Genomic DNA, 27,314 nt, shown 5'->3' with positions numbered 1-27,314 from the left:
ATGCCCCGCAGCCCGCAGAAACCACTTCATCGCTGCCAGGAAAGGAGCGCCGAGCGCCACTCTCCTTGCAAGGGAGCCACTGCAAATTCCGAGGGCGTCCTATGTTCCAGGTGTCCTCGACAGTCCTCTGAAGATAAATAACTGATGTACATGTAACAGAACATGTAACAAAAGAAACTTTTCAAGATCTGACCCGAACACAGTAAACTAATACTGTCACAAACTACACCCAGGGGCTTCCCTAGTGGCCCAGTGGCTAGGAGCCTGTGCTCCCAATGCAGGGGGCCTGAATTCAACCCCCGGTTGAACTCAAGACTGGCAGAGCTGTTCTCACCCTTCTCTGCCCACCTAACTATAACCCCCACACCACAAGGAGAAATCACCATTGCACGTATTCTTCCAGCCCACTCTATTTAAACTGCTGGTACTTCAAGTTTCAAAAAGTAACTAGACAGGACCCCAGCTGTTAATGAATAGAGTCTGGAGAGAGAGGAGAGAAGGAAGGGCAGCAGGGCTGCTGTAGGAAGCCATTCCTGCAGCCCTCCCGCTCCCAGAGCAGAGGCCGCGGGCGCACCCCGGCCACCACTGACCAAGTGTGGCGTCCTGATTTCTGTATCCTCAATACTTCATGACGTTAAGTCTCAAGAAGAGTCGGGGGTGGATGTTAAATGCTTGTGTCATTGTGCCATTTAAAAGGAGCTACGTGCTCACAGTATTCCTAAATCTGGGGACTCACAAGGCTGAGGGATGCTGAAGATTCACTGCACAAGAGCTCCAGCAGGAGCCGGGGGCCCACGGTGCTCGGCGTAACCCCAGAGCCAGCCTCAGGGCCAGCAGAGCCTGGCCTGATCCCAGCCCTGCGTGTCCTCCCTGGACGGCACACCTCTGTGGGCCTCGAGGCAGGAAGGACCCTCACAGACACCCCGTCCGGCCATTCCCACGTGGCCCAGCTTGCTCTCCCTCCACTCACAGGCCCGGCACTAGCCACCACCGGAAAAGCTTCACCTCGGTCTTCATCCGCAGGGAGCGAGGACCCTGCCAGGAGCCGCGGGAACAGAGCCTGCCCAGGCCACAGGCGGTCAGTGTGAGCGAGGGCCAGGAGCGGAGGGGCCGCAGGTGGTCAGTGTGAGCGAGGGTCAGGAGAGGAGGGCAAGGGCCGCGGGCGGTCAGTGTGAGCAAGGACCCAGGAGAAGAGGGGCCGCGGGCGGTCAGTGTGAGCAAGGACCCAGGAGAAGAGGGGCCGCGGGCGGTCAGTGTGAGCAAGGACCCAGGAGAAGAGGGGCCGCGGGCGGTCAGTGTGAGTGAGGGCCCAGGAGAGGAGCGGCCGTGGGCGGTCAGTGTGAGCGAGGGCCCAGGAGAAGAGGGGCCGCGGGCGGTCAGTGTGAGCAAGGACCCAGGAGAAGAGGGGCCGCGGGCGGTCAGTGTGAGTGAGGGCCCAGGAGAGGAGCGGCCGTGGGCGGTCAGTGTGAGCGAGGGCCCAGGAGAAGAGGGGCCGCGGGCGGTCAGTGTGAGCAAGGACCCAGGAGAAGAGGGGCCGCGGGCGGTCAGTGTGAGTGAGGGCCCAGGAGAGGAGCGGCCGTGGGCGGTCAGTGTGAGCGAGGGCCCAGGAGAGGAGGGGCCGCGGGCGGTCAGTGTGAGCGAGGGCCAGGAGAGGAGCGGCCGCGGGCGGTCAGTGTGAGTGAGGGCCCAGGAGAGGAGCGGCCGTGGGCGGTCAGTGTGAGCGAGGGCCCAGGAGAGGAGGGGCCGCGGGCGGTCAGTGTGAGCGAGGGCCAGGAGAGGAGCGGCCGTGGGCGGTCAGTGTGAGCGAGGGCCCAGGAGAGGACAGGAATAGGGAGCAGGCAGTCAGTGTGAGCGAGGGCCCAGGAGCGGAGGGCAGGGACAGCAGGCGGTCAGTGTGGACGAGGGCCCAGGAGAGGAGAGCCGGGGCCGCGGGTGGTCAGTGTGGACGAGGGCCCAGGAGAGGGGGGGCAGGGACAGCAAGCAGTCAGTGTGGACGAGGGCCCAGGAGAGGAGGGCCGGGGCCGCGGGTGGTCAGTGTGGACGAGCACCCAGGAGAGGAGGGGCAGCCCCAAGCGCACACAGAGCAGGCAGCCCCGTCCCGGGCGGTGCGCCAACAGCCTGACCCGGTACAGGCCGCGGGGAGGCACTGACCAGGCCTGGCCAAGGTGGAAGACGCAGAGGCCGTGAGGGATGAAGGCAGCCAAGGTGGGGCTGGCTCAGCGTGGCTCCAGGCGAACCTCTGGCCACCAGGCCTGGGTTCTCCCGGACGAGCAGGCAGAGGCTCTGGGCAACCCCAGGAGCCAAGGGGATACACGAGGGTAGGTCCGTCTGGAGCACAGGCAGGGCCTGTGGAGGTCTGCTACAGCGTGACGGACGTCCACTCTAACATGTAACATACAGTGACTGCTGCCTACTGGGTCACGTCTGCAGTCTCTCAAAGACAGAGCTGCCGCGCCTGTCGTGACACCAGGCGAGCGCGGACACAGACAGTGTGCATCTTCTGTCCGCTGCGTAAGGAACGCTGACAGGTCCCTGGAGACAAAGCCACCATGCCGCAGGACACGGAGGCTCCTGACAGCCTGCTCTCCTCCCAGAGGACAGAGTCAGGAAAGCTCGTTCTCTGATGGTGACGGGGAGCCTGCTGTCCCCTAGGAGAGGCGCCGGAAGACTGTCCACCCACTAAGGAGTGGGAATCCGGCTTCTCTAAGAGAAGGGCTTCGCTGACCTCCCCTGGCCGGGGGTCTGTCACCAGGCCAGAAGCGCAGCCAATTCCTTTCACTGTCACACCCACCAAGCTCAGAGAGGTCACACACTTGCTCCCTCTAATTACACAATCCGGTCACCCTTGACTACCGCCCTGGGTAATTAATCCTCAAATGGGATGCCCATCTGCAAACAGAATGGAATGGTGGCCTCAAACGCTTCTGAACACACTTCCTAATAACCATGAGTCCCTGGGACCAGTCAATCCTAAAGGAAATCAACCCTGAATATTCACTGGAAGGACTGACGCTGAAGCTGAAGCTCCAATACTTTGGCAACCTGATGTGATGAGCTGACTCCTTGGGAAAGACCCTGATGCTGGGAAAGACTGAAGGCAGGAGGAGAAGGGAATGACAGATGATGAGATGGTTGGATGGCATCACCGACTCAATGGACAGGACTTTGAGCGAACTGTGGGAGTTGGTGATGGACAGCGAGGCCTGGAGTGCTGCAGTCCATGGGGTCACAAAGAGATGGACACGACTGAGCGACTAAACAACAAAATAACCATGAAAACCTCTTAAGGGCCAACACTTACAAGGCACCTTAAGGCCAACTGCTAACCCCCTTAATGCTACAAGGCCGAGGCCAGTATTACCAGCATTCGGGTTACAGAGACATGACTGTGCAGGCAGTGGGGGGGCTTCCCCAGGCCAGCCCACAGCAGGGCATCGAACACTGCACACAAGGCCCGACGCCCCACCAGGCACCTAAGGAAGGGCGCTCCTGATCATTCACTGACCGGAGACTGAAGCACATCTCACACTCGAAAATAAGCTGTCCCGCTGGGCTCTGTCGCCAAACACGGGTCAGCTCTTGGTGTAAAGCACAGTCACGGGGCTTCTTCTTCCACCGTGACCCTCCGTGTCTGAGCCCGGCCTCCGCCACCCGAGCTCTCTACTCCCGGGGACGTTCCAACCCAGCCTGAGCTCCAGGGCCAGAGCAGCCCTCCAAGCCTCCTTTACCAGCGCTACCGAGGAGTACAGTTCCGCCATGTTCCCTGGCACACTGCCTTCTACTTTCAGTGGTAACACTTTAATACAACAAAATCACATTACCTGCCTAATTTTATATTCTGTTCATTGTACTTAAAATGAAAACATGAGCTGACATTTTTTAAAGCCCCGTTTGCACCTATAAGAATTAGAAACGGATCCACCACTGGTGTCTGAGGCATCGGTACATGGCTACACACTTAGGTTGCTTGCAGCTTATTGCTAAACAAAGCATCCTATGAAAACATCCTTGCACAAAAATCTCTGAAATCATCTCAGATAATCTTTCTGGGGTGGATTTCAAGAATCAGAAATACTACATTAAAGGCTTGAGTGTTTTCAGAATTCTACAAACGGTTTCTCTTTTGAGAAACACCTTCTGGTTCTGCAGGTGAGGAGCATGAGAGTGGTCACCCACCCAACAACAGGTAAAAACTAAAGAGACCGAAAATCAACAGCTCCTCTCAGATCCACAAGGGGAGGGACGCGAGGTCACTGCCTCCAGGGTGAGTCTCACTGCCCACAGCGGACGCTGTAACTGGACCTGCCTGAGCATTAAAATCCCTGGGGGCACAGAGTCAGGAGGGAATCCCCCGCACCCTGTCTGGGGCGATTTACCTCTAGGAGCTCAACCAGGTACCCAACCTAAGTATCAGAGAAAAGTTGACAATCCGGATGATTCCAACTCGGACACTATAAAGATCGGGGTCCCCAGGGGTCGGGGTGAGGGTGGCAAGGAATGAACAGGCAAGACACAGAGGACTTTCAGGCCCTGAAACGGCTGGCGCTGTGAGGACGGGGAGCCACAGCGTCTGCAGGGAGCGCTGCAGGGACCCCTGGACCCCGGACGGCTGTGTCAGCTGGCTCACCTGGAGAGCTACGGCCCGCCTGCTGAGTGGCGCTGAGGCGGCGGGGGCTGCGCCTTCCGGGGCGGGGGCCACAGGGGGCTAGCTCTCTCTCAAGGGCACGGTCAACCTAAAACTGCACTGTTTGACAAAGCGTCCAAGGAACTAAAGAAAACTATGCTTAAAGAATTCTTTTAAAGTATGAGAACAGTGACTCAAATACAGAATGTACTGACCCATAAAATGAATCAAATGGAAACTATGAACTGAAAATTACAATAAATAAAATGAAAACTTCATTAGAGGGGCTCAAGGTCAGAAAACTGAGCAAACACAAAAAGACCCACAGAGATTTTACACTCCCTAGAACAGAAAAAAAAAGAAGAAAAATGGACAGCACCTCGGAGGCCTGCGTGACACCCAGTGCTTGCCAACACATGCTCAGTGGGCGTCCCAGAAACGGGAGGCAGAGGCGTGACCGGCCCGAGGACAGCCGTGAACCACTGAGACCCTCGTCCTCTCCCCGGTGTTGTTGTGGTTGGTCTGGACCCTCACATACCAGCAGCAGACACACACCCTCCCCACTCACGCCTTAACTTCCAAATGTTTGCAATACCTCCACCTCCGGCACTCCCCCACCTCTGACACCCTCCCACCTCGGGCACTCCCCTGCCTCTGACACCTTCCCACCTCGGGCACTCCCCCGCCTCTGACACCTTCCCACCTCGGGCACTCCCCCGCCTCTGACACCCTCCCACCTCGGGCACTCCCCTGCCTCTGACACCCTCCCACCTCGGGCACTCCCCCCCCGCCCCGCCCCCCGCCTCTGACACCCTCCCGCTTCCCACACTCTCCCACCTCGGGCGCTCCCCCGCCTCTGACACCCTCCCACCTCGGGCACTCCCCCCCCCCCCCCCGCCCCCCGCCTCTGACACCCTCCCGCTTCCCACACTCTCCCACCTCGGGCGCTCCCCCGCCTCTGACACCCTCCCACCTCGGGCACTCCCCTGCCTCTGACGCCCTCCCACCTCGGGCACTCCCCCAGCCATGGCACCCCCCCACCTACAGCACTCTGCAGTCACTGGCCCCAAACCCTCCCGCGACCTCGGCCCGCGCTGGCCTCACCCCCGGAGCGGGTGCTCGCCCCTCAGTGGGGTGAAGTGCGGTCCCGTGTGCGGCTCTCCATGCAGGCGCAGCGACAGGCGGAGTGTGGAAAGCGTCACACTCGGTCTCCTCCACTCGCCCAGGTGTGCCGCGTGCCCCCCGGTTTACTTCCCTGTGAGGTTTACAAGCATGGAGCTCAGGCAAGCTGAAACTGAGTCCTGCCTTACTCACTCACCGGGTTTGTTCACTTCTGCAAAACGAGCGCGACGCTGAAAGATGGTCTCCACACTCTCCACGCTGATGTCCCAACAACCACACGGGCTGTTCAGCATGCTGTTTATGCTCTCAGCTACGTGAACAACAGTTTGGACGCGAGACTGAAGTCAAGGTGTCCCCTCCCCGGGTTCAGTCAGCAGGCCCTGTGCACGGGGCTCCTCCCCGTGTGAGCGCGGCTACAGACGGACGGACCTCTGGAAAGGCGCTGGTCACGCTTCAAGCCGAAGAGGGCCACATGCTGCTGCCCGGCCTCCGGGAAGCACGGCCACCTGGGTCCACACAGCAGCCGGCGGGAGCGGGCAAGGGCAGCACTGCGGGCCCCTGCGGGAGTCCTCTGATACAACCGCCGATGGACACAGACGGGAGTCCTCTGATGCGGCCCCCAGTGGACACAGACGGGAGTCCTGATACAACCCCCGATGGACCCAGACGGCAGTCCTCTGATACAAACCCTGGGCGGACCCAGACGGGAGTCCTCTGATACAACCCCCCGATGGACCCAGACGGGAGTCCTCTGATACAACCCCCCGATGGACCCAGACGGGAGTCCTCTGATACAACCCCCCGATGGACCCAGACGGGAGTCCTCTGATACAACTCCTATGATGGACACAGACGGGAGTCCTCTGATACAAAACCTGGGCGGACCCAGACGGGAGTCCTCTGATACAACCCCCCGATGGACTCAGACGGCAGTCCTCTGATACAGCCCCCGATGGACACAGACGGGAGTCCTGATACAACTCCCCGATGGACACAGACGGGAGTCCTCTGATACAACCCCCCGATGGACACAGACGGGAGTCCTGATACAACCCCCCGATGGACACAGACGGGAGTCCTCTGATACAACCCCCCGATGGACCCAGACGGGACTCCTCTGATACGGCCCCCCGATGGACCCAGACGGCAGTCCTCTGATACAAACCCTGGGCGGACCCAGACGGGAATCCTCTGATACAACCCCCCGATTGACCCAGACGGGAGTCCTCTGAATCAACCCCCCGATGGACACAGACGGGAGTCCTCTGATACAACTCCCATGATGGACACAGACGGGAGTCCTCTGATGCGGCCCCCAGTGGACACAGACGGGAGTCCTGATACAACTCCCCGATGGACACAGACGGGAGTCCTCTGATACAACCCCCGAAGGACCCAGACGGGAGTCCTGATACAACCCCCCGATGGACACAGACGGGAGTACTGATACAACCCCCGATGGACACAGACGGGAGTCCTCTGATACAGCCCCCGAAGGACACAGACGGGAGTCCTCTGATACGGCCCCCGAAGGACACAGACGGGAGTCCTCTGATACAACCCCCCGATGGACACAGACGGGAGTACTGATACAACCCCCGATGGACCCAGATGGGAGTCCTCTGATACAGCCCCCGAAGGACACAGACGGGAGTCCTCTGATACAACCCCCCGATGGACACAGACGGGAGTACTGATACAACCCCCGAAGGACACAGACGGGAGTCCTGATACAACCCCCGATGGACACAGACGGGAGTCCTGATACAACCCCCGATGGACACAGACGGGAGTCCTCTGATACAACCCCCCGAAGGACCCAGACGGGAGTCCTGATACAACCTCCCGATGGACACAGACGGGAGTCCTCTGATACAACCCCCGAAGGACCCAGACGGGAGTCCTGATACCACCCCCCGATGGACACAGACGGGAGTACTGATACAACCCCCGATGGACACAGACAGGAGTCCTCTGATACGGCCCCCGAAGGACACAGACGGGAGTCCTCTGATACAACCCCCCGATGGACACAGACGGGAGTACTGATACAACCCCCGATGAACCCAGATGGGAGTCCTCTGATACGGCCCCCGAAGGACACAGACGGGAGTCCTGATACAACCCCCGAAGGACACAGACGGGAGTCCTGATACAACCCCCGATGGACACAGACGGGAGTCCTGATACAACCCCCGAAGGACACAGACGGGAGTCCTCTGATACAACCCCCCGATGGACACAGACGGGAGTCCTGATACAACCCCCGATGGACCCAGACGGGAGTCCTGATACAACCCCCGATGGACCCAGACGGGAGTCCTGATACAACCCCCGATGGACACAGACGGGAGTCCTGATACAACCCCCCGATGGACATAGACGGGAGTCCTGATACAACCCCCGAAGGACACAGACGGGAGTCCTGATACAACCCCCGATGGACACAGACGGGAGTCCTGATACAACCCCCGATGGACACAGACGGGAGTCCTGATACAACCCCCGATGGACACAGACGGGAGTCCTGATACAACCCCCGATGGACACAGACGGGAGTCCTCTGATACGGCCCCCGATGGACCCAGACGGGAGTCCTCTGATACAACCCCCCGATGGACACAGACGGGAGTCCTGATACCACCCCCCGATGGACACAGACGGGAGTCCTCTGATACGGCCCCCGATGGACACAGAAGCAAGGGGCTCCCGCCCCGGGATGTCACTGGGAATCAGGATGGCACTCCTTGCCCCCTGCAGCCTCCCCGGGAAAGAAAGCAGTGTCTTACCCCCGAAAGGGAAGAGAAGGCAGCCCCACGAGCCCACAGTAGAGGCAGCAGCTAGGCGCACAGGGCGTGGGCCAGGTGTGAGACTCACCATCACGGGCATTGGTCAAGCTCACAAACTGCTCAGGTTTCAGAAGGCAGCAAGTTTCAGGATTCTGAAACACTTGTCTTCACTATGTACTATGTCCAGATGCTCACCTGTAACTTCATACTATTTACATATACACACACATCAATCCCAGGAAAGACTATGGTAACACACAAAATAAACTAAACACTGTACCGGTCTAAAGAACTGACTACCTGCTCTGAATATGAGCCTAAGGGCACCTAAATCTGCAAATCACATTATGACCTTTTAAAGTCCCATGCTGAAGACTGGAAACCATATGGGGAAATAATCCCAACACCAGGTTATGCAACAAAAACAGGGACAACTGCAGACACAAACACAAACACGTAAGAATGTCCCAGAACGACCTCGGGAGCAGGAGTCAGCATGGCCGGTAACCCCCTTCTCCAGGCAACCCCCATTCTACACGTCGAGTTTCAGATATTGAAAAAAACAAGTTATTCTTTAAAAGCGCCCCTCAGTCACTCACCACACTGTAGTAGCCTTTGTTAACGGCAGTTGTATCAAATCCTTTGGGAGGGCTCTTCAAGGCTCCGGATTTCGGTGACACAGGCTTCTCTGAAATAAAGACGGGAGGGCAGGTTCACTCATGGCTCCGGGCAAGACCTCCAAGCGCAGCAGCCCCCACGGCCCGGCCTCTGGCTCCAGCTGAGCCCCAGACCACAGGGAGGTGGAGCAGAAGTGCATGCGGCCAAGAGGCCCCAGCCTGCACCCCCTCCTCACGGTCAACTCCCGGGGGTCAGAGCCCCCCACAGCTGGGCCTCCCCACCCAGCCCAGCCTGCCCGTTCAGCTGAGCACCTCACGGATTACATACCGCTGCTGTCAACAAACAAAAGAACCCATGAGCCATGCGTCAGCTCAGGGTGCGGTATGGGTGAAGTCTGGCCCCCCAGAACCAGAAGGTACGCAGGCAGTTAAGGGGATGCAGTGTTAAGACATCTAGACTCGCAGGCTGGAGTGCATCTTGGAGGGGCCCAGGTCACTGAGAGCGCAGAGGGCCTGCTAACACAGCGATAGACAGAGGAGAGAGCCACCCCAGGCAGGGCGCTGAGAAAAGCCACACTGTCTTCAGAACCTCCAAGCCAAAACCAAAGGAAAGTGGTCACGGTTACTGCAAGGATTCAAGTGCATCGCAGGCCTTCATCCAACTCCACTCAAGACAGACTTCCTCAGCACAGGCACTGGAGGAGCGCCTGGCGGCTCTGTGGCTCGAGGTGTGTGCACGAGTGCCCATCAGTCCCCGCTTCTGCGAGGGGCTGTGTCTGTCACCGAGGCTCTGTGGGGGTGGGGGTCTAGCCCTGGACCTCCAGCTACAGAGGCTGGTAGCGGCCCACGGCTGGCGGGGAGAGGGGAAATTCTAACGGGCGCACCCCGCGCCTCCTCCGCAGGGCCCTGCCGAAGACGGCTGGCGGTGCCCCTGACCACACCTGTCCAGGACCTCTCTCTGGCAGGGCTGCCCTCCAAACCCCCTCGCGCACCGCGTCCCAGATCCCATGTGCTGTGTTTCCATGCGCTTCTCAGCTCCGGAAACCCATGAAAAGCCCAAAGCAAAACGCCTGTCTTTAGCTATGGGTCCCCTTCTCCTGTGGAGCGGCTGGCCTCAATCTTCCTTCAATGCCTCTCTGTAAGGGTTTCCAAAAGGGTGAAAATACAGAACAAAACAGAAGGTGCTATTCCCAGCTGAAACAATTCTCTCTGTCCACGGAATGGAAAAGAGAACTCCACGGAAATAAGTAACTTTTAAGCCACGAGAGATACAAGAAGGAAAACTTCCCTCCCTATTCTTATATCTGCATCTTACCATTTAACTGTGGGAAAAAAAGTGATGTTTCCATCTGAAGGAAAAAAAATGCCTTTTCCTCCTTAAAATACGCCATCTGGAGGAGGCATATGCAACGACAGTAAAGTGGAGATGGCTGAGCCTGAACCACAGCCCTGGGATCAAAAAGAAGTCACACGGCAACACGGGTCAAGCGAGCTTAATTCATGAGTGACTTAAATCTGCTTTCAATTTTTTAAAAGCAAATCATTTGCCAACTGCCTAATTTTATCAATTCTTAAGTTTAAGACATACCTCTTAACACCAGTTAACAACATTTAATCACTTTACCATGAGAACCAAAAGAAAAAGGATTTCTAAAGCAAGCTACATGCGAACATTCTACAAAAACAAGAGACAGGCAGAAGAGACCCAGCCAAATCAAGGTTTAGGTCCTAAGAGGTTGTCTTTTCTCACTCAAAAAAAAAAAAAAAAGGAGAGCATACAACATGCTGGGCTCCAGACAGAATCTTCTGGGGTGGGAGGTGTCAGGAGCACACTGCGCCCAGACGCGCCCTGAGCTGTCACACGGAGGGGCCGCCACGCGCCCTCTGCAGAAGGCCGGCGCCCCGAAGGAGAGCCGGGAGGGCAGGGGCTGGCGCCTGCTGGCCGGGGAGGTGCAGGCGGCAGAACCGCAGACCTGCGGGTCCAGGGGCCTCCAGCACCTCGAGAGAGAACCTGGACGTGTTAATGCAACACCACAGAGGTCAGTCACGGCCACTCGTGACAGGGGAAAATGCACAGGAAACAGATCTTAAAACACGGAGCCTTCCTAGTGTCCTAAGCAAAACAAAACATTCTGCGGCCCACCCAAGAGCTAAAAACAGGCCCCACCCCCTGTGAGGAGGGCAGGGGAGCCCCTGAGACGGAACAGCGCACCTTCCAGGGCAGCTCAGGCAGCCTGCCCCCCTTTCACGCAGCACACGTCACACAGTGCTGGTAACAGAACGTAGACACAGGTGTGCTGAGAAGAGGGGGCTGGGACCCCCCACAGGCGCGGAGTGTAACGAAGGCTGCGCACGGCGGCCCTGACCCAGGGCGGCCCCGGCCCAGCACACGGGGTCCCAGAGCCCCGCGCGCCTCCTGAGAGGAAGCCGGCCAGAGAAGCTGCTCTGGGGTGGGGGGCACCGCCCGGGAGAGACCAAACGGAGCCTGACCCGCCCAGCGTGCGACCCAAAGCCACACCTCCTCCTGAGGACCCTCGGGGTTTCCCAAGGGCGAGAAAGCTCTCTGGGGCCCAGAAGCCAAGGTCAGCCGTCGGGAGAGGAGGTACCCACTGAACAGCTAGCCACCAGAGAGCAGCAAATAGAAAACAAGCTCAGGAACTAGGGCACCAAGGAAGTGAAAACAGGAAACATACAAGGGGACCAGTCCCGAGATGCAGAAATAACACAACCATCCAGGCGGCTTACAGCACGCATGCCGAAAACGCCTCGAAAGAAACCGGGGCCCGGAAGAGTGGAAAGGCACCACGACAATGAAGGGCGTCTGGAAAAGAAGGAACAGTCTCTAGAAACGAGCACTGTGGTCTAAGACGAAATCTCGGTGGACAGGCGGGGCGGAGGGAAGCGGGAAGGGAGAAACCTGAGGAGCGGGCAGCAGGTGAGTGTGGTCCGCAGACCATGAGGCAGGACACCGGCTCAACGTGTCAGAGGCGAAGCTCTGGACGTGGGGCTCCCGAGCCCCGCGGCGCCCACGTTCCCACCACTGGACCCAGCGCCCCGCGCCCGAGAGCAGCGCCAGCGCTCCAGGACAAGCCTCCTGGCAGCCTGCCTTCCACCCGCACATTCAAGACACCACCACACGTGTCTCTGTGTGTGTAAGATACACATGAACCGTGTGCATAAAATGAGCTCTACACACCAAAAGAGCGTCCACAGAAAACGTTCAGGGACACGGACACACCCCTGCCATCAGACAGCACACACTCAGGAAGGACAACCAACACGTCCGCAGCGAACCCTGAAACATCCTCACGCAGACCCTGGAAGAGGTCTGAGGAAGTGGATCTCTGAGGGAGTACTCCTGTCTTCAAAAGGACTGTTTCAAACCAGAAACCACACTCAGGCCCCAGGCGCAAACAGAGCGCTGCCGTCTGCAGCCAGGAGGGGGCAGGCGAGCACGGCCACGCGTTTGCCAGGAGAAGCCAGACAGAGCCCAGCTAGAGACACACAACCCCAGGGGGCATCGCGGAGAAGGAGCCTCAGCTCTGGGTGCTCAGTAAAAGTATCTGTAAACCAAACCAAAACCTAACACAGAGAAAAGCTCCTGCCACGATGGCCACTTAAGAGGAAGGAGTCTGTATGCTGGGACCTGGCATGTTTTGTTTACAGAAAATGAAAGATAAATTACACTGCAAATCACAATGTTTACGTTAAACCTGCGCTTTAAAAAAAGGAAATCTATTCCAAAATCATAAAGTCACACAAATTACTAAAAAAGAAAAAATGCTATTACACAAGTGTTACCATGATCCTGGATTTTCACTCTCAACTGTTACAAAGCAATATGATAAAAACGTGGTTTCACGTCTTTCCTTCTCAAATGCCCACGTTTAAAATCAGACAGGCACAGCTTTCCATGAAAGAAATTCAAGTAACCGAGGACACTAGGAATGGAAACTTACTCCTCAAAGTAATTATTCCTTTAGCTCAACAATCAAAGAAACACCCCCCAGCCTAACAGATCACTCATTTGAGCAAACACGCCATTCTCTGTATTTTAAAACCAAGCAGGAAAACGAGGAAAGTTTTCAGTTACTTGAGTCTCAGTGTGGCATGAAAGCTCGGGATTCGATGTGAGCCCTGCAGGGAGCTGTGTGACAGCATCGCAGTTACTCACACACAACCAAAGGGGCCTCAGATACACACACACACACACACACACACAGACACACAGACACACACACACACACACAAACACAGGACCGAGTCAGAGAAACGGGAATCACAGGCAGAACAAAGTGATATGGTTACTCCAGACACAGGTAAGTCATGAAACGTGATGGCTGATTCTTAGAGCTGTGTCTGCCCCCCTCCCCACAGTGTTCATGGCCCCCAGAAGTAGGACTAAGAGTAGAATACACCTGCCAGGCTGCTGGACACCCAGAGGCCACCACAGACGACGCTGACCACGCGCACGTCCACCTGAAAACAACCCTATCTTTGCAGTGTCATTTCCAAGGTTAACTCTGGAAACTTCAGGAGGAGAAATACCTGGAAAGGAAAGTTTATTTGTACTCATTCACACTTTTACTATGATGCCTCAATATCAGACCAGAATTTACATTTAAGAGCTGTTCACAGTAGAATTCAAGATGCCCAGATTTAACAGATATCTACACAATCAGCAGAACCCACTCTTTATGGCTTGTTCCTTCGCCAGCTCCGAGAGCCTCTTGGGACACGCCCCTCTGCCAGCCCTGTGACCTCTTGAGGGCGTGCCCATCACCAGCTCTGTGACCTCCTGGATCTCCTTGGTAAAGGGAAAGACCACCTCACCCTCAACCTCCCCTCCCAAGGGCCGAGTGCGCTCTCAGCCCCAGAAGGACTGCTCGGCCTCCCCAGCACTCAGGCCCAGGGGCCAGAGCCAGGGTTGCCCCTGGACGGGCTGGCGGCTGCTGGTGAGTCCAGCCAAGTTGCAGCCTAAGGCACATTTCCCAGCAGCCGTGTCTGTAACGCAGGCGGCTGGACGCTAGCGCTGTGCTTCTTGGCTGGTTCTGCCTGGGAACAGATTAACAGGGGAGTGTTCAGAGGAGGGTATTATTTGCACCCTATGCCCTGAATATCCCGACAACACTGTCTTCTGGGGCTGTGGTGAGGACTGAAAGTCACAGATAAAAAGCACTTTATATAGGAAGCAGAACACAAAAAACCTGGCTATTACTGTTAACTGTATTCTAATGATAATGAACAAATACCCTTTTTACGATCAACTATAGAAAAAAGAGCAGCAATGAGATACCACTTCACACCCACTAGGATGGCTATTATCAAAAAAAAAAAAGAAAAAAACAAGAAACAAAAAGTGTTGGCAAAGACATGGAGAAACAGGAGCTCGTGTGCCCCGCCATGGAGATGTGACCCGCACTGTGGATGAAGCACAGCAGGTCCTCAAAACCGGAACTGAGGCCCCGCATGAGCCGGCAGCTCCGCGCCGAGCCACGTACCACGAGGCCCACAGGACTCAGACGGACAGCTGCAGCCCCACGGGCACAGTGACGTCGGCTCCCAGAGCCCAGGCCGGAAACCACACGAGTCCAGCAGCAGCCGGACAAGGAACAGACACGACCTGGCTGCGAAACGATACACACACGTACACTGGTTTCTGCTCCAAGTTCCTGGCAGAAGGCTCCTGACCCTTTGGAGTGTCCCGACGAGAGCACTGGGAGCACCCAGGCCTTGGAGCTCCTGCAGTGCCACGACGTGATCACACCTGAGCAGAAATGCAAGCGATGCCAGGACCACCATTCCTTTCCAAAATTAGATAGGCCTTGGAATAATTACTTAAATGCAAGAAACAGCGTTAAACAACTGCAGAAAATGTACGGAAGGGGATGCATTTTAAAATACCATATTAGCGCAGAGAAAGGGACAGAAATCGCTCAACACCACACGACTGGCAAAAGACCCACGATAAGAAACTAACACAGCCAACGCGATACAGAAGCTTCAAGCCCTGAAGAGCGCAATGAACTGTACCTTATATAAATGTGCAACCACAAACTAAAGACGGACAGACGTGACAGGTTTCTCCTCACAAATGGTAAAGAACAGAGTGAGTCTGTTTTCAAGCGCTCGTGTCACGATGGCAGGAGACGCCGGTCTGAGTGTGGAGCCCCTCCTCCAGCCTCCAGTTTGGGGGACACCAGGCCCTCTGGGCAGGAAGGACAGCACTCTGACCCTCCGCCAGGGCGAGACCCACGCCCAGCCGGGTGTCCCGAGCCCATCCCCGCCCACCCCCACCGACTCACCGCTGGGCTTGACCTCGCGTACGTAGTTGCTGGGGAACCAGCCGGTCCTGCCGCTGTGCGTGCCCTCCCACCAGCCGCCCTCCTCCACCCGCGTCACGTGGATGACGTCGCCTTTCGTGAAGGACAGCTCGTCCTCATTCGTCTGCTGGAAGTTAAACTTGGCTCTGACCACCAGCTGATTGTTGCTGTTGTCGGTCATGTCCTAAAGGGGGACAAGGGAGGGAGAAGTCATGAAGACAACGGCGTCCATCGCTACGATCAGACCAGGTGCGACTCAGCACCACAGCCTAGCCGCCCGGGCACACACGGGGGCCGGCTGGAGACACGGGAGTCCCTGCCCCGCATCGCGCCCCGACTGCCGCCCAGGCCCTGGCCCGAGGAAACCCCGTTAACCGCCGGCAAGGCCTTACTCGGGCCACGTTAGCCCACACGAGCACTCCACACACGTGCACGGCCCCTGCGCTCCACAGCCTCGGGGCAGGAGCCGGGCTGTGAGGCTCATCGGCCCCCATCAACAGTCAGGGTCCAGCAGGAACCCTGTGGACACCCAGTCAACGAGCCTGGCCCCAGAGCTACAGCGTACGACCCTCAGCCAGCACCGCAGCCTAAGACACAGATGTGAGCAGGATCCCATGTCTTCCAACACTCTCAAAGTGTCTAAGAAAGAATCAAAGATGTTGCTTGTTCCACAAATAAAGAAATTCAAGCTTGACTGAGAAGACATAGTTACCAGCACTGAGGCGAAGCTCTCTCAAAACACGAATAAAAGAGAAAATCTCAGAAATGGAAGAGAACTTACAAAATTTACTCAAACTAACATAGTAAAGGACAAGGAAAACGATGAGATCCCCGGGGACCTGTGAAAAATGACAAAGATCTGACAATGGAAGCAAAGTCTTGGAGGAGAAAGGACAGTGCTGAAAAGGAAGCCGTGTCTAAGAAGCACGGCTCAAAGTATCCCAAATGTGACAAAAGACACACGCACACACGTCCAGACGCTGAGTGAACCCCAAGCAGGATACACCTCAAGATATCTGGACCGATTCATGTCATAGCTAAACTTCAGAAAACTAAAGACAAAAAGACTGTAGTATCTGGATAAAGACATCTGCAGAGGTGAATAACAGCACCCTTAGTCAAGACGTTAATGTAAGACACACTCTGCCAAAACAGGACCAACCAAGAGAAAATGAGGATGGAGGCAGCGGAGGGGTGGGCTCGGGTCACAGCGAGTCCAGAGGCGGTGGTGACGGAGGCTGAGGGGGGGCCGGAGGCCTCACACGCTCCCTGGGAAGAGGAAACGGAGACACCCAGACCCGTCTGAATGCCCAAGAGGAGAGTCTTTCGAAAAAGGCAGAAGAGCAGACTGCCATCTGCCAAAGGTGCGCAGAACACCGTCAGGGAAGGGACAGGCCCCACTGGGCCCGAGCCTTGAAGACGGTGCGGGGGAAGCGCCGCCAGCACAGAGGCCACGGGCGGGGCCGGGCGGTGGGGGAGCGCGCCGCCCCTCTCTCACTGCGGGGTGTCCACAGCCACGACACTGTGCTGTTCAACAACAACAACAGGCTTTACACGAGGCTCATCAGAGACACGGACGGACGCCTGAGAGCCTGCAGGAAATGGGAGAGCCGAGTCTCTGCCGGCTTTCTCCCAGCGGCAAGTCTCGGAGAAGCGCCCGGCTCTACAGGTGCGTGTGCCACTAAACAGGATGAAAAACAGACAGAAAGCACAGACAGTGCTCAGAGCCCCAGGAGGAGAAGCTGACGGGATGCCTGAGAGAGTTCATGTGTATTTACCTGTTGAGACATACGTTGGCTACTATAAATCGTGTTTCCTTAATAATTCAAAACAATGCATCAATCTTTATCTACTGAATTAAACACTTAATGCAAACTCAATTTTAACACCTAAAGTACTCAATAAAGCAACCTCTTGTAAGCTTTTGGAGGAACCGCGGACTGAGACCATCCCCTCAAGCTCGGGGTGAGGGGCACCTGAGAGGTGCGGGCTGGGCAGGTCAGGGTCCCACAAGGACACCGCCCGCCGGCGCCTCAGGCTGCGAGCCATCACCGTCTCTCACCCGCCGTCCACTCTGAGCCACGACACTCTCCTTTCTGCGCCACATCCTGGCTTTGCAGAGCCCGTCGGGATACTGAGTCCCAACAACGGACTGTGACACGTGACAGACCAACACGCAGCAGGGCAGGCCCCAAAGGACGCCACACTGCCCCGGAAACCGCCTGCCAGCCCGTCCCCAACGGCGGGCGCACACAGGCGGCACCGGGGGGGGGGACGGGGCACGGCCGTCAGGAGGCAGCAGGAGACGCGGCCCACAACCTCTTGATGGGCCAGGCCAGGCCGGCACCAGGGCGCCTCCCCTTCAGGCAGGGGTACTCCACGAAGGCCCAGACAGGGCAGCGTCAGCAGAGGGCAGGGCAGCCTGAACCGTTCACTCCTGAGGCAGACTCTCAGCCGCTGAGCACCCCCCACCCTGAAGAAGGGGCGTGGGCCCAAGGCAAGGACAGGACCGGGGGCCACGCCGCACCGGCCCAGCCCTCTCCTCCCCAGGGGCGCCACTGCCGTCCCGGACGCAGCAAAGGGAGGCTTCAGTCGCGAGCGTCTCATCTCGGCTTCCATCCTCCCCTCAGGTCAGGAGAAGCCTCACCACACTCCCTCCAAGCGGCTCACCATGCCCACCACGCAGCTGAGGTGGCCGCGGGCTTTCCATTTCTGGTGTGACAAAACTTCTGTGGCAAAACATCAGTCCTGTACTTACTATGATCTCAGCAACATCCATCATGAAAGGACATTTAACTTAGTAAAATTCTTCAATTGCAACCCAGTCCTCATTTACACAAAAACAAAACAAAACAAACAGAAAAACAGATGAAAACTGTCACAAGTTGATGGGGCAGGCAGCAAAGATTTCTCTGCCCAAAGCTTGCTGACTGTTCTTGCATCTTCTGCGTGTATTTCATGAGGCAGCTATTTTCAAGGGGTCTGGACTCTTTCCTTCCTTTGGACCATGACGCTCCCAACAGGGCCCCCAAGTCCCTCCAGCCCCAGGGTCGGGGGTGACACGCGTCCATCCCCGTGAAGTGCTGACCAGTCGGCACCAAGAAACCCCACCCGGGGGCTGTGCTGTTCATAAGGTCAGACACAGGGCCGGGGCTTCTCTGAGGGGAAGACAGTCACGCACACACAGCAGGAGAGTCAGCCTGAGTGCGGGCAATTCAAGAAGAGGTAAAAATTACACCCCTTCTACAGTTCTCCGTTTTTAACAGTGCTTCATGACCTAACTCAAATGCATCTCTCTACAAGGCACAGCTCCAACCAGGCCGGCTTTATTTCTCCAGGATCCCCACGTGCTTACGGAACAACATTCCCCTGCGGTAAGCAGAAAGCAGTGGCCTCTGAAGACTGGAAGAGTCGGTTCTCTTCAGACTCACGTGACAAGATCGCTGCGTTTCCAACACAAGATGATTACCAGGATGCCGCACGGAGCAGAGGCACAGCAGCTGCTGGTGAAGCCAAGGGCCAGGCCGGTGTCCACCCCGGGGGCTTGCTGGTGCCCATGCAGCCTGGCCAGCGGACGTGGCGGCCGGCCCCACAGGCTCCACTCGGCCCCGCACGTCACAGCCCCCGAGGCCTCATTCCCAGGGTCTGTGCTCACAGCCCGTCTCCCAGGGTCTGTCCACCTCGGGGGCCCCCACCTCACCAGCACTCAAGAGGGAGCCCCTCACATGCTGCAGCCGCGCTCTCATAAGGACAAAAACCACCTCGAGGCTCCTCCATGTTCAGCCTCTTCTTCATCATCTAAGTACAAGACATGGATTCTTGCGTTTCAACTTCTGTACACACTGATTGTGTGTAGAGCAGGAAATACCATACAAGTGACGAGGAAAACATCTCAAAGCCCACATCCCTCCAGATAAGCGGATGCACATCTTGAAATACGCCGACGTGAAGTGAGACCTGTGATAATCTGGCAGTGGCAAACGCCAGCCCCGAGAGCAGCGGCAAGGCAGCACAGGCAGCCGCCCCATGCCAAGCGCCTCCCAAACCCCGGCCCCCCGCCACACCACCGCCGCCGGGGCCCACGCCCACACTTACCAAACTGCGGTACTGGCCCTGGAACAACTGTGAAGTCCGGCCGTGCGCAGGCTGCGAGCCCAGGGAGTCGAAGGACTTGATCCGGTGGGAGGAGGGCCGGGCGCACACGGAGTCGCTCCCCAGGCCGATGTCTGCAAGGTGGTCAGGGGGGCGGGCTGAGTGCCCTGCTGCCCGCCCGCCCCAGGGGCTCGCCCACCCCTCACAGAGAGCAGAGTCCCGGCCACGAGACCCACCCGCACATGCCCCCGTTGCCCTCCCCAGAAACGAGCCCCACGGGAACATCTACCAGTTCCGTCATCAGGTAGTCTATTCTGACCCTTTCCTCTCACCTGGGAAAAAACAGGCCTCCAGGTGAATTCCTTAGCAGACCACCGCCCAGGCCTCGCCCCCCTGCACCCCTGCTGCACGCCTCCCCTCGGGGCCAGCAAGCCCCAGTGTGACCGTGCAGAAAAGGAAAGACTCTGACTTGCAACAGAAGCCCCTGGCCCCTTCTGGCCAGAGCGCCCCTCAGAGGGCGAGTGCCTCTGCACAAGGGCAGCCACACCTCCTCACCTCCCAGGGCTGTGAAGGACCAGGGTCAAGGGCACCAAAGGCTCGGTCCCGTCAGGACCACACGCCCCCCCACCACCCAGCATGTCTGGGTCAGCAGCCCCCTTCACAGATGCAGCGTGATCGATAAAGCAAGGCCACAAAAAGGTTTTCCAGGGAATCACTGCCCTGAGACGCAGGCCCTGGCAGCATCCTGAAGCTGCGTGGGGGCCTTCCATGAAAACATCCTGAAACTGGGGGCCTCCAGGCCCTCTCTTTCTGGCAGGTCTGTCTGAACTGGCTGGCACAGTGTCTGAGGAAATGCTGAGTTAGTCATCAACAGCTGAGAGACAGAGGACTTCCCAGGAAAACAGAGTGTTCCAGCTGCTCTCCCGGCACCCAGGCAGGCACCACGGGGCGTGCACTCCCCGACTGCCCGAGCCAGCAGGGCCCAGGCGTCCAGGACTCCTGCCCTAAAACCACCTGGACACTCAGTCTAGAAGCCCCTCCAATGCGCAGGCCCAGATGAGCACTGCCAACAACGGCCAGCGCTCCCTACCACCGCGGGGCGGGGCCCTGGGCAACTGCAAGTGCAGAGCAGCGCCCAGAGGACACGTGTGAGGAAGCGGCCCAGCAGCTGTCCCTGTACCCCGCGCGCTCAGGACCCCTCCTGCCCCACCGCCAACCTTTCCTCTGTCCAAGAGACAGGCAAGGATTCGTCCACACGCCTGAGAACACTTCCTTCAAGCGCCAGGAGCAGAGGGAAGGCAGTGGCGGACCTCTCTCCGCGAGGCCGACAGCCCCGAAGGGCAGTGCACCTGTCTCAGCCCTGCTGCCATTCGCTCGGTCCCGTCCGGCTCTCTGTGACCCCACGGGCAGCAGCCCCCCAGGCTCCTCTGTCCGTGGGATTTTCACGGCAAGAACACCAGAGTGGGTTGCCATTTCCTCCTCCTGGGGATCTTCCCGACCCAGAGATCACACCCATGTCTGCTGCTTGGCAGGTGGATTCCTTACCAGCGAGCCGCCAGGGAAGCCCATCTTACACCTGAGTTGGCCCCTCACAGCCGACATCTGCAAAGGCACGGCCACCTGTCACACTGACTCCAAAACCAAGCATGAAGAGCAGCAGCCAACAAAGCAAAGGCAGAGCGTTCTCCCACTTGACAAGGCTCTGGCCTTGTTTCAGAGCTGAAGAGAGAAGCACCGAGTTCACTCCACAACATCCAAGCAGGTCTTTGTAAAGAACAGCACTCTGCGTTCTGCACCTGGGGACGTCAAGGACATACGAGAAACACATCTTCTCCAGGCAGGGTGAGAGCGATGGCATGGGTGCCCTGGAGACACGGCCCCGGGCTGTGTCTACATGGGACGTGTGGAGCCCAGCACGCCCGCCTCGATAACTGAGTGTCGCCACCTGGCGGACGGAGCAGAAGCAGCCTCCGGCCCCTCTTCTCACCTTCCGACCCTGGAAACGGACGCCTCCAGGGCAAGAGCCGACCCGCCATCTCTCCCCCAGGCTCGCATGGGGTCTGTATCTACCAAAGCTGCTGCTGCCTGCGGCCCGAGCCCACGTCCAGCCCCAGGACAGCCCGTCGGCCGTGGCCCTGGCGGCTGGGGGCGACCAAGGCGGGCCAGGGCGTGGAGTCACGGGGGAAGCACTGCTATCACGAGCCGGGCTGGCTGCACACGGCCGGCTGCCACCTCACTATGTGCTCACATCGAGTCCACCCCTTCGCTGTGGGGGCCTTGGAGGCAGCACGCTGCCTGATGGGCGACCTTCACGAAACGCCGCACATCTCCTCCTGCGAGGCCTCCTCCGGGTGGAGCGCTGATGTCCATCTAGGAGCCATTTCTCCACCCTTCTCCTCCAGGATCCAGACCCTCACCCTCGTCTACACTCGCTCACCTGGGTCCTAATTCAGCGTGACCTGAGGTGCTGCCACTGCAACAGCTAAGAGCCTCCACTGCCAGCCACGGTCAAGCTTGGACAGCGGAAGCCGGGCCTGGACCTCTGGGCGGCCGGGCAGCCCCCTCAGCAAACAAGCGATGTGAGGTACCTGGGGCCCAGTCCTCCCCCATCTGAAGGGCCAGGACAGCCCCGAGTGCACCCTGGACGAGGGCCCCCCTGCTGCTCCCTCATCAGAGGAGGGAAAGCACTGGGACACACAAAGACCTGAAGAGGAAGAGCTGCTCTAACAAGGAAAAATAATAACGTCGCAGCAAAGTCACAGCCAAGAATTGAGTGCAATCCTTTCTAAGCTCAGTAATGTTCACCCTGTCTGGCTGATAGAAGGGTGAGGTTTCTGCCCCTGGCTCCCCCCGCCAACCTCAAGTTCAGCAGAAAGACACTTACCTGCTGTTACCTTATTCAGCGTCACTAAGGAACTGAGGACCTTGTTGAAATTCTGCCCCTGATACAAATCGTTTGCCTCAAACGTCTGCAAGGGAAAAAGAACAGCAGCATTAGCTGAGGCTGGCACCAGGGCAGGACGAGGCGGTTCTGTGGAACGCAAGGAAGACAACAGGCTTTGCAGGTGAGACCCGGGCAGGGGCACCCCAGGAGCTCAGCTTCCGCGAGACCGGGCCAGACCCCCTCCCGGGCCCACTCCACTCCTGGGGCCGAGCCCATTTCTGAACCACCCTGCCCCACCCGCCCAGTGACCTGGGGCATTCCTGGCACTCAGAGAGGGCTCTTTCCTTAGACTGAGGCCAAGGCTGCCGGGCACGCCTACGACAGACTTCCTCTCCTAGTCACAGCCGAGGCCAAAGTCAAGAGCAGCCGAAGGGAAGCCCAGACGTCAGAGTGGACACGACTTGAGGGAGAGGAAGCAGGGAGGCAATTCCAGAAGGAGGGACACGACTGCGTCAGCCCCAGCCCCGTCCACCCAGGAGCCGACAGAGCGCGCACGTAGGGCCGCCCAGACACAGCGCTCGGTCTAGGACGCGGGCACAGACAGCACGGGCTGAGACACGCGCCTCAGTCCCAAACGCTGTCTGAAGAACCCCACCTCCCCACCAAAGAACTTAACCGTCAGATTACCCACAACTCTGTGCCAGGAAAAGTAGAGGAAAAAATTCTTTCAGAGATGCAATTAACAGAGTCATATGCCAAAGTGAAAACTATGTGAACATACTTCAAAGGTTCTCTCACTGGGGCCAAAATGAACTCCGGGGGCCAGTCATCCCAGGAATGACTTCCTCTGCAGGTCGCCCGCCATCTCTGCCCCAGTTCACGGTTCCTGCGTCTCACATCCTGCAGGAAGCCCGGCTCCCCTTCCTGCCCCCCACTCCCTGCGCAGCTAACTCTTACTCCCAGCTCCCGCAGCCCCTGGCGGGCTCAGCAGAGCCAGCGAGGCCCTGGCACACGGCACAGTCCCTGTGTGGGCCGCCCCAGAAACTGAAACCCGCAGCAGCAGACCTCACGCCCCACATGCAGAGAACGGCCGCACGCAGTGAGAAGGCGCCGACCCGCCCGGCTCCCACGCCTACCCCCCACCCCCCACGGCTCGGCATGTCGCTGTGAGGACAGACCCAGGACACCAGGCTGCTCCACATCTCAGTAACCATGCCGTCTCCTGTCCAGTCTCCTGTCTTAATTTCCGAGATGAGCAAACATCCCCATGAGGTGTGCTTATTTAGACATGAACCAAAGAAGGAAAACCCAAGAGCTGAACAACCAGCTCCAGAAAGAAGGCCATTAAACCCAACTTGAGGGAGGGAGGCACGCAAACAGAGCTGGGAGAGGGGAAGGGAGTCCTGAGCTCAGACACCCAAGCTCGCGGCGACACTGCTCACGCCTTTCTCGCGGACAGAGCAAGAGATAAAACATTCATGATGCCAGATCCTGCCCGCCTGTGAAAACGAGTGCCCCTTAGGACAGTCTCAGGAATCCCCGTGTGACACAGACTATAGTTCAAGTCAGAGGAGACCGTGATCCAGGCGGACGTGTGTAGCTGCATCTGCAATGGGCTGGCTGAATTCCTTATTAAAAGGAGGGCCCTGAACAGGCCTCCGCTCCCTTCTGTTAGAACACAAAAGCTCCTTCTCCTGGAAAAGGTGGGAGGAGGTGGTCTCAGCTCTCAAGTCCTAATTCCAGAGCTTGGAAAATTCAAATTGTAGTATTCTGCAAGAAAAAATATACATAAAAGTATCTACTAACCTTCATTGTGGTGAGGCAGAGAGTCACAAAACCCAGAAAAACAGGATGTTGAAAGCTGAAGTTTCCTGTTATTCCAGAACTATATATCTTACTTGGACACCAGGAAGCGTCTGGTTGGCTGAAGCAGCCCACCAATGGGCTCCAAAGTGATGTCAGAACTTAAGTGAATTCACACACACACACATCACACTTCTCAACAGGAAGCTACACAATGAGACCAGACAAGCGCCTGCCACCGAGAGGGGAAGACGCACATTCTGAGTCAACAGATGTTTTGACTAAAGGGCTTCTCTAGAGAAAGATAACCGACTACTTCCTGAAACAGGAATCTATTCAACAAAAGAAAAACTCAGGGTTCAGAGAAAGTGGGAATAAGGGGTGCCCAGTTACCCCGGGGCACTCACGCTTCGGAGACAAGCCTGCCCGCCTGTGGACCCTCTGCCGGTGGTCACCTTAGTCCATCAGGGCACCGAGGCGCGCAGACAGAAGTTCACCCGCCCAGCATGCCACCTCTACTGGTGCAGCAGAGAAGGCAGGTTCTCGAGCACCCAGCACCCGGAGCCCCCAAGCACACTGGCCGTGACACGGCACGGGAGGGCTAAGCCCGACTATCACTCCCCCGAGCCGACCTCGACCTCCCAGCCCTCACGCTCACTCCCGTTCTGCCCCACCCTCTGCCACGCTCTCCTTACACTCAGCATCACACGTGGTATCAGGCTTGGGCACAGGAGGGCTCACCCGTCCCCGAGAAAGAGATGAGGTGGCCACACGCCGGCCGTCACCAGCACCCACCAGCGGGGCGACGCGGTCAGGGGCCCTCCCACAAGAGCAGGAGCTCTGAGACCCTCGGCCAGAAGATGACTACGCTTTGCAGGAGCAGCCCCGTGACTCTCTCGAAGGCGTCACCAATAACATGGTAAAACCGGCTTCCGAGGTCCAAGGCAAGAGTCAGCGCCAACCAGCGCCGAACCCACGTGCCTCACGCTGCCCTCCAGCTCTCGGCCCCTCCCCAGATGCGGGATGGGCGTCCCGCACCCACCGCCGGCCAACGAGACGAGACGTGAGCACAGGCACCCGCCCTGAGCAGGACGGTGTCTTCACGTCCCAACAGAAGCTTCAGGAACCTTCTGGTATAAGGGCACAGAGCTCGGGAGCTGCTCCCACAGCCTGGACCCCAGGATAACGAGGCCACTCGGCACAGCCACGCCGTCTCCGCAGCCAGCACAACAGGCAGGACACACCTCCCGAGTGGTCAGCCATGGGGTCGTGGGGGCTGCTGCTGAGCAAGCCTCCTCCAGTAAGAGCGGGACATAAACCACATCTTCCCCAACAGAGCTGGCTCCTGAGCAGAGTACAGCTCCAGAACACACAGCGGAAGGAAGGTATTAAGTGCCGCGGTCAGGTCATGGAGAGCTGGGCCATCAGCACACTAGATGGTAAAAGTTAAACCCCTCAGGCTGAGTCACAGAATTCGCTGCTATTCAGTCAGTCCCCTCCCAAAACAGCACTGACCGCTCTAGAGCAAAGATCTTCCTTCCTTCCAAACCCCAAAGACGAGCCTCACAGGCCTGCTCAAGGAATCTCCCAGAAAGACCCCGGGTCTCCAGCTCGCCCTCAGAGGGCTCTCTCAGGAGACGTCCCCTCTCCCCGCGCGTCAGCACCTCCGCAGGGGCCACGCGAGCCGGGAAGGAAGGTGGGGTCCAGGGATGAAGGGAGACAGAGCGCAGGGCACCTGCCACCTCCAGGCACCTGTCGATGTAACAAGTCACCCCAACACCCAGACGCCCAACCACAAGCCGTGGCTCAGGAGCCCGCAGCCTGGTGAGCACGTGGCTCTGTCTGCCATCTCCCACAGGCAGGCCCCAGTCGCCAGACCCTCCCCGCCCAGGGAAGGGCTACGGCCCCTGCAGAAACCCGCCCCAGGCCCTCCAGGGGTCCGACCGCCTCTCTTCTCAAACCCAGCCGCCACTCCTGCTGACCGGGCCTGCGGAGCGCCTGCATGCCTGACAGAGGGCTGGGGCACCCCCACCCGCAGGTGACGGCGGGGTGCCCAGCTCATCCACCCAAAAGGCTCTCCCCACCCCAACACCGGTGAGCGGCTTTGCCTTAGCTTCCAGGTTCACAGATGGCATGAAAGTCAGGAGAATCTTCCATATAATAAACAGAAACGCAAACTTCACATGGTGGTGTATTTCATGTAACAAAGATCTCGTCAGTCAGGAACCTCCCAACTGTAAGCAAGTGAAACCCAACTCAAACTGGCGTAAACAAAACAAAAAACTACTGGCTTGCATAACTAACGAGTCGAGAACAGCAAGAACCACAGGCACGAAATCAGAAGCTTCGAGCCGTCTCCTGAGTCGGCTTGTCTCTGCACGGGCTGCAAGGTCCTTCCTCACGAGGCCACAAGGAACCCCCGGCCACAGCCAGCAAGTCCGCCACACGGCCACACCTGTGAGTCCTGCCGGAGTCACAGCCGAGAGGCCGGGGAGGCGGGGCAGCGCAGAGAGCCGCGCAAGGCCAGGCGATGACACTCAAGCACCTCCTGGAGACCTGCCCCCGCTGTGACCCAGAGCAGGCAGGGAAGGCCGCCCTGGGACTGACCGCCAGGCCAGGGATGACACGACAGCAGTGAGCTGCCACCACCAGTGCTCCACACACCCTCCCAGCCTCATCAGACTCAGAGTCACAACCACAACAGGCTCCGACCCACCCGGTCACAGCGCCGCGAAAGCAGACGACTCACGCCGCGACGCCGCCACCACCGGCTGGTGTACCAGAGAGAGAGCACCAGGCAATGCGGAGCAGCTCTCCCTCCACCAGTCGTTAGAGAAAGGCCCCCCCCCGCCCCCTGTGGAAGGCCGACGCAGCGGAGCAGCTCTCCCTCCACCCTCCTAAGGGAGAGGACGCCCGCCGCAGAAGGCCGACAGAGCTCCGTCTCGACTCGGGCAGCTTCAACATTCTAAATGCAACCAGCCAGGTCAGTTCCACTGATGCATTTAGGAGAAAGCTATTTTTGACACAAGAAATTGTTACTTTTGGCACAGCTCTGGAGTA

General features: G+C 58.1%; 1 protein-coding gene across 3 annotated transcripts in view; it reads right to left on the bottom strand.

Annotated features, from left to right (window-relative positions):
• ARHGEF7 (Rho guanine nucleotide exchange factor 7) overlaps window positions 1–27,314 on the bottom strand; it is a 106,293-nt gene that overhangs the window by 39,687 nt on the left and 39,292 nt on the right. For 2 of the 3 annotated variants that reach the window (XM_065902204.1, XM_065902205.1), the window contains 4 exons: window positions 22,452–22,536; window positions 19,571–19,701; window positions 15,458–15,659; window positions 9,135–9,223 (listed from right to left, as the gene is read on the bottom strand). In XM_065902204.1, the coding sequence (XP_065758276.1) occupies window positions 9,135–9,223; window positions 15,458–15,659; window positions 19,571–19,701; window positions 22,452–22,536 (507 nt within the window). Of the gene's footprint in view, window positions 1–9,134; window positions 9,224–15,457; window positions 15,660–19,570; window positions 19,702–22,451; window positions 22,537–24,257; window positions 24,402–27,314 lie in introns of those variants that run through there. The other variant, XM_065902206.1, reaches the window with a different exon arrangement.

The sequence above is a fragment of the Muntiacus reevesi genome, chromosome 11 (assembly GCF_963930625.1).
Source record: "Muntiacus reevesi chromosome 11, mMunRee1.1, whole genome shotgun sequence".
NCBI classification, from domain to species: Eukaryota; Metazoa; Chordata; class Mammalia; order Artiodactyla; family Cervidae; genus Muntiacus; species Muntiacus reevesi.
Note: the sequence above shows the minus strand (reverse complement) of the source record. Positions and strands in the feature narration are given on the sequence as shown.